At 47.5% G+C, this 16961-nt stretch overlaps 1 protein-coding gene across 2 annotated transcripts in view; it reads right to left on the minus strand.

Annotated features, from left to right (window-relative positions):
- Positions 1–16961, minus strand: part of TOX2 (TOX high mobility group box family member 2) — a 159135-nt gene that overhangs the window by 21332 nt on the left and 120842 nt on the right. For both annotated transcript variants that reach the window (XM_054081821.1, XM_054081822.1), the window contains exon 4: positions 3116–3355. In XM_054081821.1, coding sequence (XP_053937796.1) covers positions 3116–3355 — 240 coding nt within the window. The remainder of the gene's footprint in view (positions 1–3115; positions 3356–16961) is intronic.

Genomic DNA, 16961 nt, shown 5'->3' on the forward strand with positions numbered 1-16961 from the left:
GGGACCGCAGAAGCCTCTGTGTGAAGGTGTGAGAAGGAAAGGACACCCGGCAAGCACTTGGAGAGACATCAAAGCTTTCAACACATTAACTGTGGTGACTGAAAGCTTGCACTACAGGGAAGCACCATTATCCTTATTTTATAGCAGAGGAATAAACGAAATACACCGGAGCTTAAACACAGCAGAGAATAAAGTGGTTCGCTGCCAGTTGGCTGCTGCGATCTGGATCTCTGCACCTTCGAGGGCAAACATCAGCACCTCCCCCTGCAGAGCCACCGCTCAGGCACCAAGTGCTCAGCTAGGACCTGACTCCAGCAGTCCCTGCTCTCCCAGGTGCACGGGGACTACTTGGAAAGTTGTTTGGTCTGTCACTTAGAAACAGGAAAAATAGGAAAAAAAATCAGTTGACACAGGTCAAAACACTCAACGGCTGCAAAAACTCTTGCAAAAACTGTGTCTCCTGGTGAGTGCTGGGAGCAAAAGGCCTTTTTTCCTGATGGATTTACTGATGCAATTGTGTGTTTGGAAGCGCCAAGATTTAAGAGGCTTCACTTCAGCTGGCGCAGGCCAGGCACGAGGAGGAAAGGGCAGCGCTGCTCCTGTTCTCCGCTCAGCAGCTCTTGACTGGTCATTAAGTTCAGTATCAGCGCAGTGACATTTGTCAAACAGACAGTGACCATTAGTGAACGAGCAGAGAGACCAAAAAAAATCGCATTTAATTTAAAATTGCCCAATTGGGCTTGAATGGGAGGCCTGGAGGTGAAAGGCCAGCTTATTAGGAGGAAAAAAAATGCATGACAGGGCTTCAGCCCATTAGCAAGTGAGATGGTATTTTAACTAACTGTAATCCCGTTTGGTTCACTAAGTGCTGCGGGGGGACCTGCTCTCCTCACAGCCGCTGATCAAGCGAAGGAGCGGGGAACAGGCACAATGCAAGCGCAGCCACGGCGATGCTTTTACAGTCAGTCCTGCTCAGGCAGCACCAAAGAGCAAACGGTATTTATGGAAAACAGATGCTGCCTGCAAGGCTGCCTGGAGCTGGAGTTCCCAGGAGGGAGTAGATCAGGACTTTGCTTGGTTTTCCTGCCGTTTACTAGGTGTGACACAGCATGGGATGAGACAACAGCCCAGACCTGAACTGCAGAAGGCGTTTGAACAACCTAAGCCGTGTTCGTGGCTAAATGCAAGCTCTGGTGAGCCAGTGCCTCGCTGTCCCAGAGCATCTGCATGCCTCAAGAGAGGAGTGATGGTCAAATTGACTGTGAAGGTTTGTGCAGCGGGATGAAGCCCGTGGCCACTAGCCCCACGTGGACCCACTCTGGAGAGGCAGCAGAAGGTATGTGCAACACCAGATGTGGACTGGGACAGTTCAGAGGTGACAGCTACAATTCCATAAGATGGTGGCTTGATGCTGCCTTAGATTTTGCACCTCTGAAGGGCAGGAACCTCATGTATACCAGGATTTTTATAACCACGGAGACAGACCACTAATCCACCTGGAACCTGGGCTGTAACTACCTTTCCCTCTGATGCATGTGTACACCTCCTGAAGCAATAAATGCATCAGTGAGGCTGTGACACCTCCTAAAATCATAGAATCATAGAATAGTTTGGGTTGGAAGGGACCTTAGAGATCATCCAGTTCCACCTCCCCTGCCATGGGCAGGGACATCCCACTGGCTCAGGCTGCCCAAGGCCCATCCAACCTGACCTCGAACATCTCCAGAGATGGGGCAGTCACAACTGCCCTGGGCAACCTGTGCCAGTGCCTCGCCACTCTCATGGTGAGACATCACAAGCTCCCTAGCTCTGAGGACCTGCTGGACATGAACCACCCCCTGGTACTCCCCATTTCTTTAACGTGTGACCTTCATGGTCTTAAGATTAATTCCTGCTCACTAGACATGGCTTTGATGACTCGTTGCAGAAAGGCTGTTAATGACCATACAGAAAAAGAATGAGTGATGGGTGAATACAACAGCTGTGTAGATAGAAAAAGCAAACAGAGACGTGCAGGCCACACCAGGGTTCTGCTGCTTTCTTTACACTTACAGTCTCGGTCCTCCAACAAACACATCATTACTGTTCCACCTGTCTTGCTGGGTAGTTTACAGGGTAGAAAAATAAGGAGGTGTGCATTTAAGATTAGAAAAAAAATAAAATCTCTGTCGTAATTTGGACGTCTACAGATTTTTCCTACTCCCACAAGACATCACTGGCTCAATGAGAACAGAAGATCCAGCCCCAAAGCCATGTCCTCCCCACTGACTCCTGTGGCCCTGCCTGGCTCAAGGAAAGCTGAGTGATGCTGACAGAGGCAGAGCCAGAGAACCTGGACTGTAACTCGGCTGAAACTGGTATTCTGCTGACATGAAAGATTTCAGCTCCCATCTAATTGCCTGGAGCTGTGTGACACAGGCTCTGGAAGGTGGCAATCGTGGAGGCCAGAAGCACAACCATAGTGTCCCCCAAACGTGGGGGAGTTTGAGAAAGTCCACCTATTTCCAACCACCTGTATCCCTTCTTTATTCCACTGAAGCTCAGTTTTTGTGTCCACTATGCTTTGAAATGTCCTGCTCTGAAGTGACAGCTGCCAGCAGACGAAGAACTACATGAATGATGGGAATACATTTGGCTGAATTTCTGTGGAAAGTGAAAGACTTTTGCTCAGTCACAGAATCATTGAATCATGGAATGTTTTGGGTTGGAAGGGACCTTGAAGCTCATCCAGTTCCAATCCCCCTGCCATGGGCACGGACACCTCTCACTGGACCAGGTTGCTCAAAGCCTCATCCAACCTGGCCTTGAACATCTCTAGGTTTCTGGTCTCTGCACTGTTTTCTGCTCTGGTTATACATTCAAATCCTGTCACAACCACTTATTTTTGCAGGACATCTCTCACTGCTAAACTTGCTGCATGCATAACCCAAGCATGTGTGCTAGCCTGCTGTGCTGTCCCTACGTTGGAACCAATCTCCCCATCCTTGGGAATGTCTCCCACTATATATATCATAAAAAGACCAAAAGTCTCTTATTTAGTGCAATTTGTCCCTCACTGAAAACCATCATCTGCCACTCTTCTGCTGCCTGTTAAAACAGGTGTGATGGCACATACCTTATAATGTGACTCTGTCTCCTCTTCCTGAGTAGAACTGGAGGGAGATGGTGTCGCAGACTTACTCCCCGGGGGTGATGGGGAACCGTGGGTAACACCACTCCGCATCCCCATCTGAGAAATCAGCTGTGACTGACTGAGAGCGCTCATGGGGCCGGCCAACATCCCGGGGCGGTTGATCAGGGGCACTTGACGGTTGGACTCATAGGACGCGGCATCCGAGTGGACCATCTCCTGGATCTGAGTTAGGAGAATATCACTTTGTAATTAAAAAATGTATTTATTTATTTTAAATATATCCAAATATATGTCAAATCACTTTATGATGAACTCTCATTGACTTATTTGGAATTATTCTACTCAGTAGGAAAGTCTTCCAAACAAGTCAAGGGCAAGAGAAACAAGTACCGTGCACAAGGGGCTCTGCTCCTGCCCCCACCCTGTCCACAGGCACTACAGAGAGATGCTAAATTGTGTTTGACCATACATCCATGTGCCCAGGAGGTGCCCCTGCCTGCCTCAAGGACCAGTGGCGTCCGGTACCTATCAGAGGTCTGAAAGAAATGTTTGGAAATGAGCCATTTTTGGCCAAATTACTAGGAGAAGTGGGGTTATGGCAATATCTCAGGCATTTTGGGGGCCAAACTTTGCTGCTGCACACATTGGGCCATTGTTGTGCACTGGCACGTGTTGTGCCAGGGTATTTGGGCCCCGTGGCTGACAGTCCAGCTTTGGTGCATCAGTGATGCAGCATTAGAGGCCATAGATCCCAAACATGCTCCTTCTGAGCAACACATGGTGTTGCCATTTAGTAACTGCTTATATTAAAAAAAATAAATCTGTTTGTCTGAGTTCATGAAAGTATGACAAGCAACCCTTCTGTGTCATCTGTATGGATGCTGGGTCGCTATTGCTACTGAGGTTAAACCTAGAAGTAGAAAGCACAAAAGCCATCAGTGGAAGCCCCAAGTCCTTCCTCCCACCATGCTGGTCCACTCAAAGCTGTGACACCATCGTCAAACCAGAGCTTTGTACATCCCAGTGGCAGCAAACACCACGGCATGCCCCGAGACAGACCCCAGCGTGCAGGGTGCAAGCTCTCCTGGTGGCCACCACTTCATTACAGCTCCTCCAGAAGATGACTCTTCTGATTTTATACATCATAATCAGTTCCCATCCCACTCAAAACGAATGCAGCAGAAAGGAAAGAAAGTCCAGACAACGGCAAAGAAAATTTTTGGCTGCCTGTTAAGGTTTCCCAGCAAAGGAAGGGACCAGATATGATGCCCGAGTGTGCACGTGTAAGACATGAGAGAGGTGTGATAGAGTTGTCCCCCCAAATAAACAGTTTCCTAACAGCTATTTATCTGTTCTCATAACCTGAGACCGAGGGGACATCTGGTGGGACTGAAAAGAAACTAATCACACTTGGCTGCAGGAACACGTGGACATGGTACAAGCGCTGCTTCTCAAGGCTGTTGAGCCCAACAGCCTTGAAAGATCCCAAAGAAAAGTGAAACATATATATATTATTAATAAGAGGTGTCGAATGCTACATTAGACAAAATAAAAATATCTTGTGCAGAGTATATGCCCCCATGTCATGGCATAAAGCAAAGTTCAAGTGGTTGGGTCAGGCAGAAGCAGCAACAACCCCCTGTTGGGTCAAGGAGGGAAGATGAGATAAGACAGGGACAAACTCAGCCACACTGTAGGTGCGTGGAAGGTTTTGGGGCTGCCCTGCTGCCTGCTGAATAAAGACTCCATTTCCAGTTTGTACCATTTTCCCTAAAATCTGGATTTTCACCCCAGGATCCATCCCTGCCTGGCAGCAGAGCTCAGCCCCACCGCTGCCCCATGAGCAGAGCCAAGGTGCTTCCTGCTGCCCAGCCGCCTGCTGAACAAAGACTCCATTTCCAGTTTGTACCATTTTCCCTAAAATCTGGATTTGCACCCCAGGATCCATCCCTGCCTGGCAGCAGAGCTCAGCCCCACTGCTGCCCCATGAGCAGAGCCAAGCTTCCTCCTGCTGCCCAGCCTCATGCAGCCACGCAGGGAGAGCAAACCCTGCCTGAAACATTTTCCAGACTTTTTCCCTTTTCTATTAATCTGATTAATGTTAACATGAGTTTAAAGACCCAGGCTTTATTTATTAACAATCTTCATTTCCGATAAGCCCGCTGAGGTGCAATCTCTCATTACCAGAGGAAGCTTTGCCAACTCCATTAACAGCACGTACAGAAAGAAACCCAGGGAAGACCTGCAAGGGCTCGGTACGCTTCAGAGGAAATAAATCCAAATGTAAAACCAGATTTATTCCTGCAGGTCAGGAATCAAGAGCTTTACACAACACCCGACAGCATGGTCTGCTCTCTTTTGGATTCTCCATCAGCAGAGGAGTGTGTCAGGGGAACGGATTCTCCTAGATCTGCCCTTTTTCTATACTAATTACAAAGTGTAGGGATTTAACTTGCAGCAAGAGAATAATGTCTTGCATTTTAACAGCACGAGGAGTCTGACCGAGGCTGACTCAGAGACCAGGCTGAATTGCTGTCGCAAGGACACACCAGCTTATAGCGGCAGCAGGGCTGGCTTTGCACCACCACTGAGCTGAGAAAACTCCCTGCTGCTTCAACTATGCCAAGTTTTATTTGCCCTTAAAACCTGCCTTAGCGCAGAACTCTGGTCTCTCCTTGCCATGTGTGGGAAATCCTGGCCAAACACACACTGAGGATGGATACGCTGCAGCCAAACAAGGTGAGGATGGACAACAGGCTTGAGGGCAGCAGAGGAACCACCAGAAAGGCAGTTTTGGGGATGAGAATGGCCACGGGTGAGACAGGCAGTGATGGGGAGCCTGCAAGGTGAGGACACAACTCAGCTTGTGTGAGCAGCGAGCTCCTTCCCAAATTCCTTTCAAAAAGGTACATTTGTGTGGGATTTTGTCAGTTTAATCCAGACCTTTCATGTTGGAGGAGATCTGCCAGCTGCTAAGGAAAAGAATAATTTATTGTCCTGATTTTAAATTTAAATGAAGAAAAAAGTTTAGAAAAGACGGGTGGTTTAGAAATGGGGAAGGCTATGAAACGTGGCTTAAAAAACTTTAGAATTTAAAATAGCTCGTTCCCGTTTGCAGCCGTGGCGGTCTCGTGGGTAAATACCGTATTAGGACAATTTTTTTGCAACGTTTATTATGTGGCCAATAGACCACAATAGCTCCGTTTATCCATTAAATAAGTAATCATACACTTTTTCTTTACAGTGAATGTTATTTATTCATCAGAGCAGAACAAGTCCAGCGGTGCAATTATGAATATGGGACACGTGCTGCAAATAGTTATGAAAATATGTAGGAAAAAAAAAGGAAATCTGAGCCCTGGCTCACAGAATCCACGCAGAAACCTCCTGCTGACAGCAACCCAACCACGGCCCTCTCTTAAAAGGCAGAGACACTATTATTTTTCATGGGACAGCATCCCCTACAAGGATATCTTGGCCCAGAGGCCTCTTCTCAAGCAGGTGCCTATTCTTTTACCTCATTAAAAATCAGTTGTGTTACTTAATCCTTTGCTGAATATTGCTGGTTCTGACCCCCTCTCTATTCCACATCTCCATCTCTTCCCACCCTGCCAGGAGGCACTGTGGAAGGATGTGTGCAGCTATGCTCCCCATGTGCAACCCTGCTGGCCACTGTCTGGAGGGGCAGGATCCGGCCTCAACGTTTCTACTCATTAAATTTCTCTCCATTTCTCTCTTTTTTAAAAAAATAATGAAATTTTGGAACAGCACACCAGGTTGCCACCTCCTGAGAGCACAACGCTCTCAGGACTGGAGAGGGCGAGTGATGCAAATGCCATTTGGGTTCTCCAAATGTAAAATGTCTGGGGGTAAAAATGAAGACGAGCAGTTTATGTGCAGCCCCAGTGCTTCTGGCTTTAAATCGGAAAGGGGAAGATTTAGATTAGACATTAGGAAGACGTTCTTCACGATGAGGGTGGGGAGGCCCTGGCCCAGGTTGCCCAGAGCAGTGGTGGCTGCCCCATCCCTGGAGGTGTTCCAGACCAGGTTGGATGGGGCTTGGAGCAACCGGATCCAGTGGGAGGTGTCCCTGCCCGTGGCTGGGAGTTAGAACTGGATGGGCTTTGAGGTGTCTTCCAACCCAAACCATTCTATGATTCTATGATTCTTCTGTGGGCCATTGGGCGACAACAGTCTTTGCTCAAGCTGGGGAAAGGGTCAGTCCAACTCACCACTGCAAGACCCTGCAGACACTGAGCTGTTTTAGAGGCCTTGGTTGTGCACTCTAAGTAGCTAATACTCCCTCAACAAGAAAGACCCATGGTTTTTCCAACCCAGGAGCAGGACTCAGAGATGCTCCCCTGCGGTAAACTGCCCAAGTAGGTAAGTAAATGATGAATGAAATTGTGATGATGGCAAACCAAAGTGAGAGAAGGTAATGAATGCAGCGTTCGCCCCACAAAAGCAAACCATCTCTCTTCCCATGGCACACTGGTCCTGTAGGATTCAAGCCTTTCCACGGGCTTACTGGGGCTGCACCGGTGCCCTTGTCCTACACGAAGCATTCAGCATCTTTGTGGAGCCCAACAGAAGCACATGCGTAATTAAGTAAGCGCCCTGCAAATGCAATTAGCTCCGTCACCAGGATGTGTGGCTCCAGGAGCCAGGTCAGATCCTGTCTCCATCCCGGGCATTCAGCACACAAAGCTCACCACGAGGTGCTGCAAAAGGCTCAGGATGTGTTTGCAGCCTGCACTGAAAAGATGTTTTGCATCTCACAGGAAACATGAGTGAAATGTGATGTAGTCATAGCTGAAGTAATTAAGTGCATCTTACTTAGCAGATTCCCAAAGGCTGTGCTAACTCAAAGACAGCTTCCTTTTTTTTCCTACAATATTTCAATTTTTTTTAATGAATATGCATATCAAGCCCATAAACGCCCAAGCTAATCCTAAGAAGGAAAGAAAAACAGGCTGACAAACAGCACATGCTCCGCGTTGCTTGTTTCAGGGGAGAAGAGTAATCCAGTGTGAGGCACAAAACACCACGAGGAAGAGCCTGGCTGGGGACCTGGGTGCTCTGCAAGCAAAGATAATGTTTGGAAACATGTCAAGTGGAGCTTCTAGTTAGCTGCCCCCCCAGATTCTTATGTAAAAGGCAGCTCTTTCCAGCAACAAGGGCTACAGCACGAGCCAGCAGACCTGGGGCTCTGGTCCCAGGCTCAGGCAGGGGTGGCTGCTGTTGTGGAATGTCCTCTCCTGCAAAATCCTAAATCCCAGCTGAAGCCTTGAGGCAGGTCCCACTCCATAACAACCTCCTGCCTTCGCTTTGCATGGGATTTTTCTCCTCTTCCTCCTGCTTCCTTTGGTCTTGGCCACACCTTGAAGACATCACCATGTTTTGGTGGCAGAAGTACAAACTCAGAGGTTCTGCGTTATCCCCTATGGAATGTTTTGCCCTTGCAGCATATGTGGCTCGGCTGTGATCCCAGGTGGGATCTATGCCAACGTGCTCACAGATGTTACCTAGCAAGAAAGGAAGACATTGGGCTGTAGTTTGCTGCATGGTGTTGGCTGACCCCTGCTGCACCACAGCCCTCCAAGCTAAAGTGGAGCCACATAAAGTGGGGCATTGTAAAACACAATGGCCAAGACCAGTGGCAACAGGCAGATGGCACAGCTCCAGCCCAGGGGCATTGCCCTATGCACCAGGGAGACCAGCACATGGGGACCACCAGGCTTCCCCATGGAGAAGGGCTTGGGGGTATTGGTGGATGAGAAGTTGGACATGAGCCGGCAATGTGTGCACGCAGCCCAAAGAGCCAACTGCATCCTGGGGTGCATCACTAGCAGCGTGGCCAGCAGGGCGAGGGAGGGGATTCTGCTGCTCTGCTCTTGTGAGACCTCACCTGGAGCCCTGCGTCCAGTTCTGGAGTCCTCAGCACAGGAAGGAGATGGAGCTGTTGGAGTGGGTCCAGAGGAGGGCCACAAAAATGATCAGAGTGATGGAGCACTCTCCCATGAGGAGAGATTGAGAAGGCTGGGATTGTTCAGCCGGGAGAAGAGAAGGCTCCAGGGAGACCTTATTGTGTCCTTAATAAGAGGGGCAGGGACTTAAAGAGGGCTTATTAGAAAGATGGGGACACACTTTTTAGCAGGGCGTGTTATGATAGGACAATGGGAACAGGTCTAAACTAAAAGAAGGGAGACTCAGCCTGGATATAAGGAAGAAATTTTTTACAATGAGGGTGGTGAGACGCGGGCACAGGTTACCCAGGGAGGTAGCGGAGGCCCCATCCCTGGAAACATTTCAGGTCAGGTTGAACAGGGCTCCTGAGCAACCTGATTGAGTTGAAGATGTCCCTGCTCACCGCAGGAGAGTTGAATTAGATGGCCTTTAAAGATCCCTTCCAACCTAAACCAACGTATGATCCTATGACTGCCACCCCTTCCAGGGTGAGGAATGCTGCTGGAGCCTTCCCCAGCCAGGGGTGTAGCTATTCAAAGGAACAGCCCCAAGTCTCATGGGTGGCACAGCCTACCTCTCCCTAGGTTTGCTCCTGAGAACAAGCCACTACAATCTCAATCAACCAGGGAGAGAAATTATCTGCTGAACAGCTTTGAAGCAAAGTTTTCCCAGCAGGCTTTTTTTTTGTATTGAAGTTTAAATGTAAACGCATCCCCATAGCTGAAATGCTTAAAGATGATTTACTTAAAAAAAAAGAGAGAGAGCAGGACAGAGAGAAGCTGATAAGAAAATATATCCCCAATTACAACCCCTCCTCTTCCCGATTTGTAACTGCTCCTAATAAACTTTCATGGTCTATGTAAAATGCTTTAGTGCAGTGACAAATTTCTGCTGGAATTTGAGATGTCTTGTTCAGAGTAATAGCTATCTCACACAGGTGCCCAGCTGCTATTGTAAAATCAGTAAGCATTTAATTGAAACAAATGACTATAATAATAGTACATTATCCCTGCAGGCTCATAGCCATAACAGTTTTAATTATTGAGTTAAGAGTCAAACTAATTTATCCTTTAAAGTAACAGCCACATCTTTGGTTCCACCGATCATCCTATTACGAATATGAGGGGAACAGTAGGAAAGGATTTAAAAAGAAAGCAATTTATTTTTTTAAGGGCAGGGGGTATTTATCATACGGCAGAGGCTTTCTACGTGCAGTGGGGTTCCCAGCTGTGGTTGTCATTCTCTGGGATGAGCCTCCCTCCTGGATGCTCCTGGTCTCCAGAGGCACCAAGCACCCCCTGCCAGCTCCTGGGGAACTGTAACCCTACCAGGTGGCCACGGGGTGACTTTGCTGTCCCACCAGCAGCAGCACAGGAGCCCACGGGAACTGATGGTGCCTGCTTTAGGGGTTCAGGGACATAAAAAAAAAATTGGAATTATATTGGAATTGCAGCTTTTCTTTATCAAACGTAGTGAAAATAAGGTTTTGCAGACTCAGGTTTGCAAATATGATCTGAAGGAGTATCTCTGAATTCACAACCAGGCAGCAAAGAGAAAGAATTCACAATTTAAAACGAGTATTTCTGAGACACAGATGCGCCCTAGGGCAGATTTGAAGGCACAGTTTTCCCAGGCAGCTTCATGAGCCTTCTTACTTTTGTCCTGCTGGCTGTGACACAGGGGAACACAGCTCAGCGCTCTGAGCCTGGTGCAACACAAGAATCACGGGCAGAGGGCACAGAGTGGGACAGAGGGGCTGGAAGGAGGCAGCAAAGGAGGGCAGATGCTGCCCACTGCCCAAACCCCTCTCTGCCAGGTGTGGTTTGAAAGCCCAGGAGAATGGATTCGCTTGCCAAATCAGCAGGTGAACCCTAGAGCAAGCCCTACATGCAGCTGGCACGGTCAGCCCATGTTGCCGGCCCGTGGAACTCCACATCTCATCGCATGCCAGATTGGAGGGCTCTCACTGGACTGTCCTTCACCAAAGCACTTGCAGATTGTAATCAAACCCCTCCCGCTTTGGCCAAAGACAGACTGGTCCTCTGCACTCTCTCCAAGATTTCCCACCCTGCTCATTGCTATTGATGCTTTTTGGACTCCTCCATCAGCCAGCACCCACCCTAAAGCATAGCTGTTCCCCGCATCTCACATCCCTTTTCCAGAGCCACTATCTCTAAGGAGGAGAGTCCTCACCTTGAAAGATATTATTTGCTGCTACAAATGGGACAATATTGGTTTTCCAAGCACAAATTCATTACTGGTCATCAGTCTACCAGGCCATTCTAAAGGCTCTGCATCTCTATCTTTTGCCACTTCCCTACTCTCTGCATCATCTACAAACTTCTCTGGCAATTATTTAATGCTTTCTTTGGCAAAAATCTGACAAACTCTGAGAAGACAGAGTGACAAGCCAATCTACCAAACTTGTGTAATACTGGTTCTGTATTATTCAACTTTCTCAGTGTACTTTGTGCTTCCAAGTCAAAAGTCGTGCAGATGTCTAAGTGTATTATGTTAACACTGTTACCTTTATCACCCAAACCTGTAATCTCATCAAAAAAGATATCAAGTTAGTTTGACAAGATTTGTTTTCCATCAGCCTATGATGATTGGCATTAATTATATTACCTTCCCTTAATTCTTTATTAATTGAGGCCTGGATCTGCCACTCCATTATTTTGCTGAGGATTGATGACAGACTGACAGGTCTGTAATTACCTGGGCTGTTCTGCTTCCCTTTTTAAATATTTGCACATTAGCTCTTTTCTAGTCCTCCAGAGCTTCCCCAATATTCCAAGAATTACTAAATATCAGCATTAGCAGTACCGAGAGCTCTTCAGACAGTTATTTCAAGCCATGTACAGACAAGCCGGCTCAGCCTTATGACTTAAAAGAGGATTTGAGCAGACGTGTATGAGAAAACTAAGTTTTATGGTTTGCTTTAAATGCTACATAATTTGAAATCCCGACCTTTCTAATTAATATTGGCAGTTTCAAACGCAATGATTTCGAACATGAAGCTTCACCATGAAGCCATAGAGCTGACCCCCAGGCAAGGCTCGCGGGGCTTCTCCCAATTCAGCTGTGTTTATTTCTGCTATCTGGGGTTTTGTTTTGATCTGCTTCTGTTACTACAGAAATCGTTCCACGTCTTTTCCAGCCTTGACCTTCTCTGCATGTTTTTGTCACCTCCCAGAGAAGTTCCTGCAGCTCTCGGGCCCTGGGTGCCGGGCAGGCAGGGGAAGGCAGGATCGACGTCTGGTTTGGGAAAGCACCTGCCTGACAAGCTGAATTCCACACTTTGATCTCCTGTTATGAGATATCCTGCTATTACAAGGGAAAGAATCCTCTGAACACAATTAACACTTCATCACGAAGATAAAGCACTGTAATGTCTGGGTGAGACCCGCGATGCAAAACAGGATAGAGACTGGGCTTGGCAAACGGGAAATATTTCTCATCGCTCCCAATGCTCAAAGGGAACAGCCAAGAGGAACAGATCAACTCGATACAGCATGAACTGAGTCTTGTTTCCATATGAAACAATCCCCCATCATGGTCACCTCCCAATAAGACCATTATTGTGGTCTTGTACAGCAGAGATGTCCACGAGGGTCCCAAATCCAGTAACTCCCAACCCCAGGGAATACAGAACAGGTAAGAGTCCGGCTCCAATGTGTGCTTCCCTCTCTCTTGGGCCAGTGGAGTCATTATATAGATTACAAAAGGTTATGGTTTTAAAGCACCTTGGGATGTGAAAAGACAACTTGCTGGACCTCCAAACCTATCCTCCATCTCAGCACTGCTGCAGACCTGCACCCCTGGGGTGTTGCTTCTTAAGGAGGACAAAGTATTTTAAGGTCTTGGCCCAGCTAGAGTCCTGAATCCCACCAACTGTGTGATGTTGGAGAAATAATGCACTTGAGATGGGGACCTGGACTGCACATGGGATGTTTCCTACAGCTGATCTCCTGCATCCCCACAGCCCTGCCACACCTGCACTCTGGAGGCTCCAGGGTCACCTGGGCTTCCTTCACGCTCCTGAGCTGCCACATCATCAGTGGACAGGTGACACTGTCTCTGTACACTAGTGTCACACAGTGTCTCTTTGACTTGAGGGAGGGATAGTTCCTGCTGCTTGCATGGGAGTTTCTTGGGAATAACTTGACAGGATGGATACCGCAGGGCACTGCAAAAGCCACCAAGACTGGTGGCGGGACTGCTTCTGGGCATGAGGAGCTCTGACTTCTTCCCTCTTGGTAAGACACAGGTCCTCCAAGGTGGGTTCCCACTCGTCCCACTCCCTTTACTGCAGGGTGATGTGCTGCCGTGGTGACTGGCCAGGTGGGAGGTCTAAACCATCCATCCCCAAATGATCCCTCACTGCTTGACAGAGGAGGGCACCACAATGTGACAACGCTGCACACAATGGCTTAATCCCCTGTACAGGTATTTTTCCTCTTCACTGGGAGCAGCACTGAGCCTTAGAAGGTGGAAATGCATGAAGCAAAGCATTGTGACTATTCCCATGGGGAGCAGGGAAGGGCCACTACGTGTCCCTCTCAAACTCACTTTCCTGAGGACAGGGATGAGCAGAACAGTCCAGCAAAATACAAGCAAAGTCCTTGCCTGTGCATCTGTCTAGAGGAGGAGCAACTCCCCCGGTCACTGGGAAGCAGCCGGGCTGCCGGTGCACTCCACCGGTGTTCCTGCAGCTCTCAGCTGGAGAACAGTTTCTAAATAACGTATTCAATAAACTTCATTTTTTTTTTTTAAGTACATTATTTTACGGATAAAGAACAAGCCTGATAATTCAGTGAGCATGTTTGCAAATAATCTATTCCATTAATTTCCAGCATGTTTTCTGAATACATTATTTAGCGATTTTGTAAAAAACCATTTGTAGATGAAGGCAATTGCTGCTCATCCAGGCATAACACCATCACGTCCCAAAAGCTGGGGCCAGAATTCCCCTGTAACAGGCAGTGGGAGGTAATTAAATGCCACCAGACCCTGAGCCCCTGCCAGCCCATGGAGGGATATAAAACTTAATAAAATTGTCACATCCCCTTCGCGTGTGTTGGCAAGAGGAGAAAAAACAGTGAGAATCAGCTACAGAGGGGAAAAGAAGGAACGGGGGAAGAGGAGAAATACCTGCAGGTGTGCAGGTGTAGGGACCAGGGGGCTGAGCTGGTCCTCGGAGCAGTGAGGGGTCTGCACCAGCCCTGATGCCCACCTGGAAAAATCTCCTACTCCAGATTTCTGTCTCTAAGCTTGAGACGGAGGAGCAGACAAAGTGTCTCAGGGAGTATTTTTGTTGTATTATATGGATCTAATGGTGAAGCAAAGCTATCTCCATAGAAAAAAAAATCTCTCTGTCATCAGACTTGTTTATGCATCGGATTTTCTTTAATTTTTGGCTTTCACTTTTTTAATCTTGGAGATACAGTGCGAAGATGAAAGGAGAGAGGGAGAGAGAGGAGAAGGAGAAGGAGAAGGAGAAGGAGAAGGAGAAGGAGAAGGAGAAGGAGAAGGAGAAGGAGAAGGAAGAGGAGGAGAAGGAGAAAGAAGGAGAAGGAGAAGGAGAAGGAGAAGGAGAAGGAGAAGGAGAAGGAGAAGGAGAAGGAGAAGGAGAAGGAGAAGGAAGAGAAGCAGAAAAACTTTTAGAACACAACAGCTTTTTTATTTTTTTTTTGGATTGCGAAGTTTAACAGCCCACTTTTCAAGTACCATAAGAAATGCCCTGTAGTATCAGGAAGAGTTGGGTTCCCCAGTGTTGATATCACATCTGCACACAAACTATACCACTTCTCTTACTCATCTGCCACTTTTAGCCCCCTAATCTCAATATCCCTTTCAGCCAGACATTGCTGGGATTACTGTTTTGTTTTGCAATAAGTGCTTTATAAAACTCTCCTATTACCAGGAATACAAGCAACCAGGGAAGAAGGAGGCTTCCATGGCTGAATATTCATTGGGAAACTATTTGAGTTTCAAATCCCAGCTCTGCTGGAGCAATCTGAGATAGGGAACAGAATCTCCTGCACACCAGCTTCCCACCAGTAAAATGATGATCACAGCATTTATCTGCTCTGCAGAGGGGAAACTCTGAGAGGTATGCGATGACTTTGCTGCATCACGTAAACTGTTAACAGAAGGCACGATCTGTTATCTTCTTGTCTTAATTATAGCAAATGCTGAGTGCTTTTAAAATAGGTGCGAAAAGCCCAAATGACTCTGTATGTACAAAACTAATTGCAGGAGGGAACGGAGAAACTCGCGCACCAGCTCCTGCCGCAAGAACCAGATGCCGTAACTTCTGTTCTGACTCCAAACAACGACAAACCCTTCTCTGTTCTTAACTAGCCAATATAACTGCAGATGCTATTCCGACACAAATTACAGACACGCAAAAACCTACAATAAAAGCAGAATTGAAGCCATGCAACTTTAGGAAGTGCTTACATAGGTTCCAGCAGCAGTGTTAACCTGAACTGCTGCAATGCCTGCCTGCGCTGTGCAATATGGTTTATTAGACTAGCTGTGGTATTCAGGAGGACTGGCGAAAGAATATTCAGTCCAGCAGTACCTCTGTCCTCTTGGGCTTCCTTACGATGTATAGCAGACCTCTGAGAGATTCCTTTCCTTCCTTCTAACATCAAGACACTCAATTCCTGGAGGTAAAACATGCCATATTTAATGAGGCTTGGGTCTGCCCAAGACTGAATTGCCACAATAACAAGTGTTCCTACTGCCAATCTTTATTTAATACAGGTATCAGCGGGGATTCAGGCCAGCAAAATCACTTCCTTCCTTCCCAAAATGCATAACCCCAAGTGGAAAACCAAAAGTAACGCATGACCCCATTAAAGGTTTGATTTTTTCCACTGGGATTACATGCTGGCACTGGGGAGCTTGATCAATTGAGTCCTGAGGTTCAATCAATAAGTGTCAACGACAACATACTGCATTACAGTGATGCTATCCATTTATCAACTTAAATAACTCCACTCACCCAAAAGACAGAGGCACTAAACCAGCAATTAAGGTCTTAGGGGAAGTCTGAAAGCTGCCTCTGCCTCACCAGTGGCTTCTGGGACAGCCCTGGGTTTTCAGTGCTCCTGAGGGAGCCAAAGGAGCTTCCACCTCAGTAATAGGCACAGTACCTTCCGTGCCAAGTTGTTGATTTGATAGATGCGGCAGGACTCAAAGGCAACAGAAAACATTTCAATTAGGCTCCTTAAAAAAGTGATCGTTATTTTGTCTTACACATTGTGTCACCAAAACATTTTGGATGGCGTGCCACGCTCAGCGCCGCATTTGCATTTCCATCTGATCAGACATCAAGGACACATGCCAAGTGAATGTTTACATTCCAGATCAAATAGCATATCCCAGAGATCTCATTAACCTGCTGACCTGGAATTAAACAAAACCACCTGGGAAGGAAGTGCTTTCCTCCACGACGCAAGCCCAAAGACACCTTCTGAGTTTGTCAGCCAAGCCTTCAACATGTGTGGCTTCACGTAGGTGTAAGGGTTTGCGTTCCCTGGAATACTTCCCAGCTTTTTAATTTCCAGCAAGATTCAGCATAAGCTTTCTGGTTCTTCAAGAGCTACGGCTCTCTCTGTAAATATGAAGAGGCTTTATAGCTCAACGGCATGGTAAAAGGCTAGGGAAGCAGGGGAAAGCACAGACAATATTCGCCGCTCTGAAGGGCTCACCTTCTCCACAGGGGCCTCAGAGTTGATGAGGACCTCACCTTTCTGTGCTGCTAAGGACACTGTTGTCCCATTTTTACCATCAGCAGCCGCAGAGGGCAAAGCCAAGGCGAGAGCACAGCCCCTGCACCCACTGTGGC

The sequence above is a fragment of the Cuculus canorus genome, chromosome 16 (assembly GCF_017976375.1).
Source record: "Cuculus canorus isolate bCucCan1 chromosome 16, bCucCan1.pri, whole genome shotgun sequence".
Lineage (NCBI taxonomy): Eukaryota > Metazoa > Chordata > Aves > Cuculiformes > Cuculidae > Cuculus > Cuculus canorus.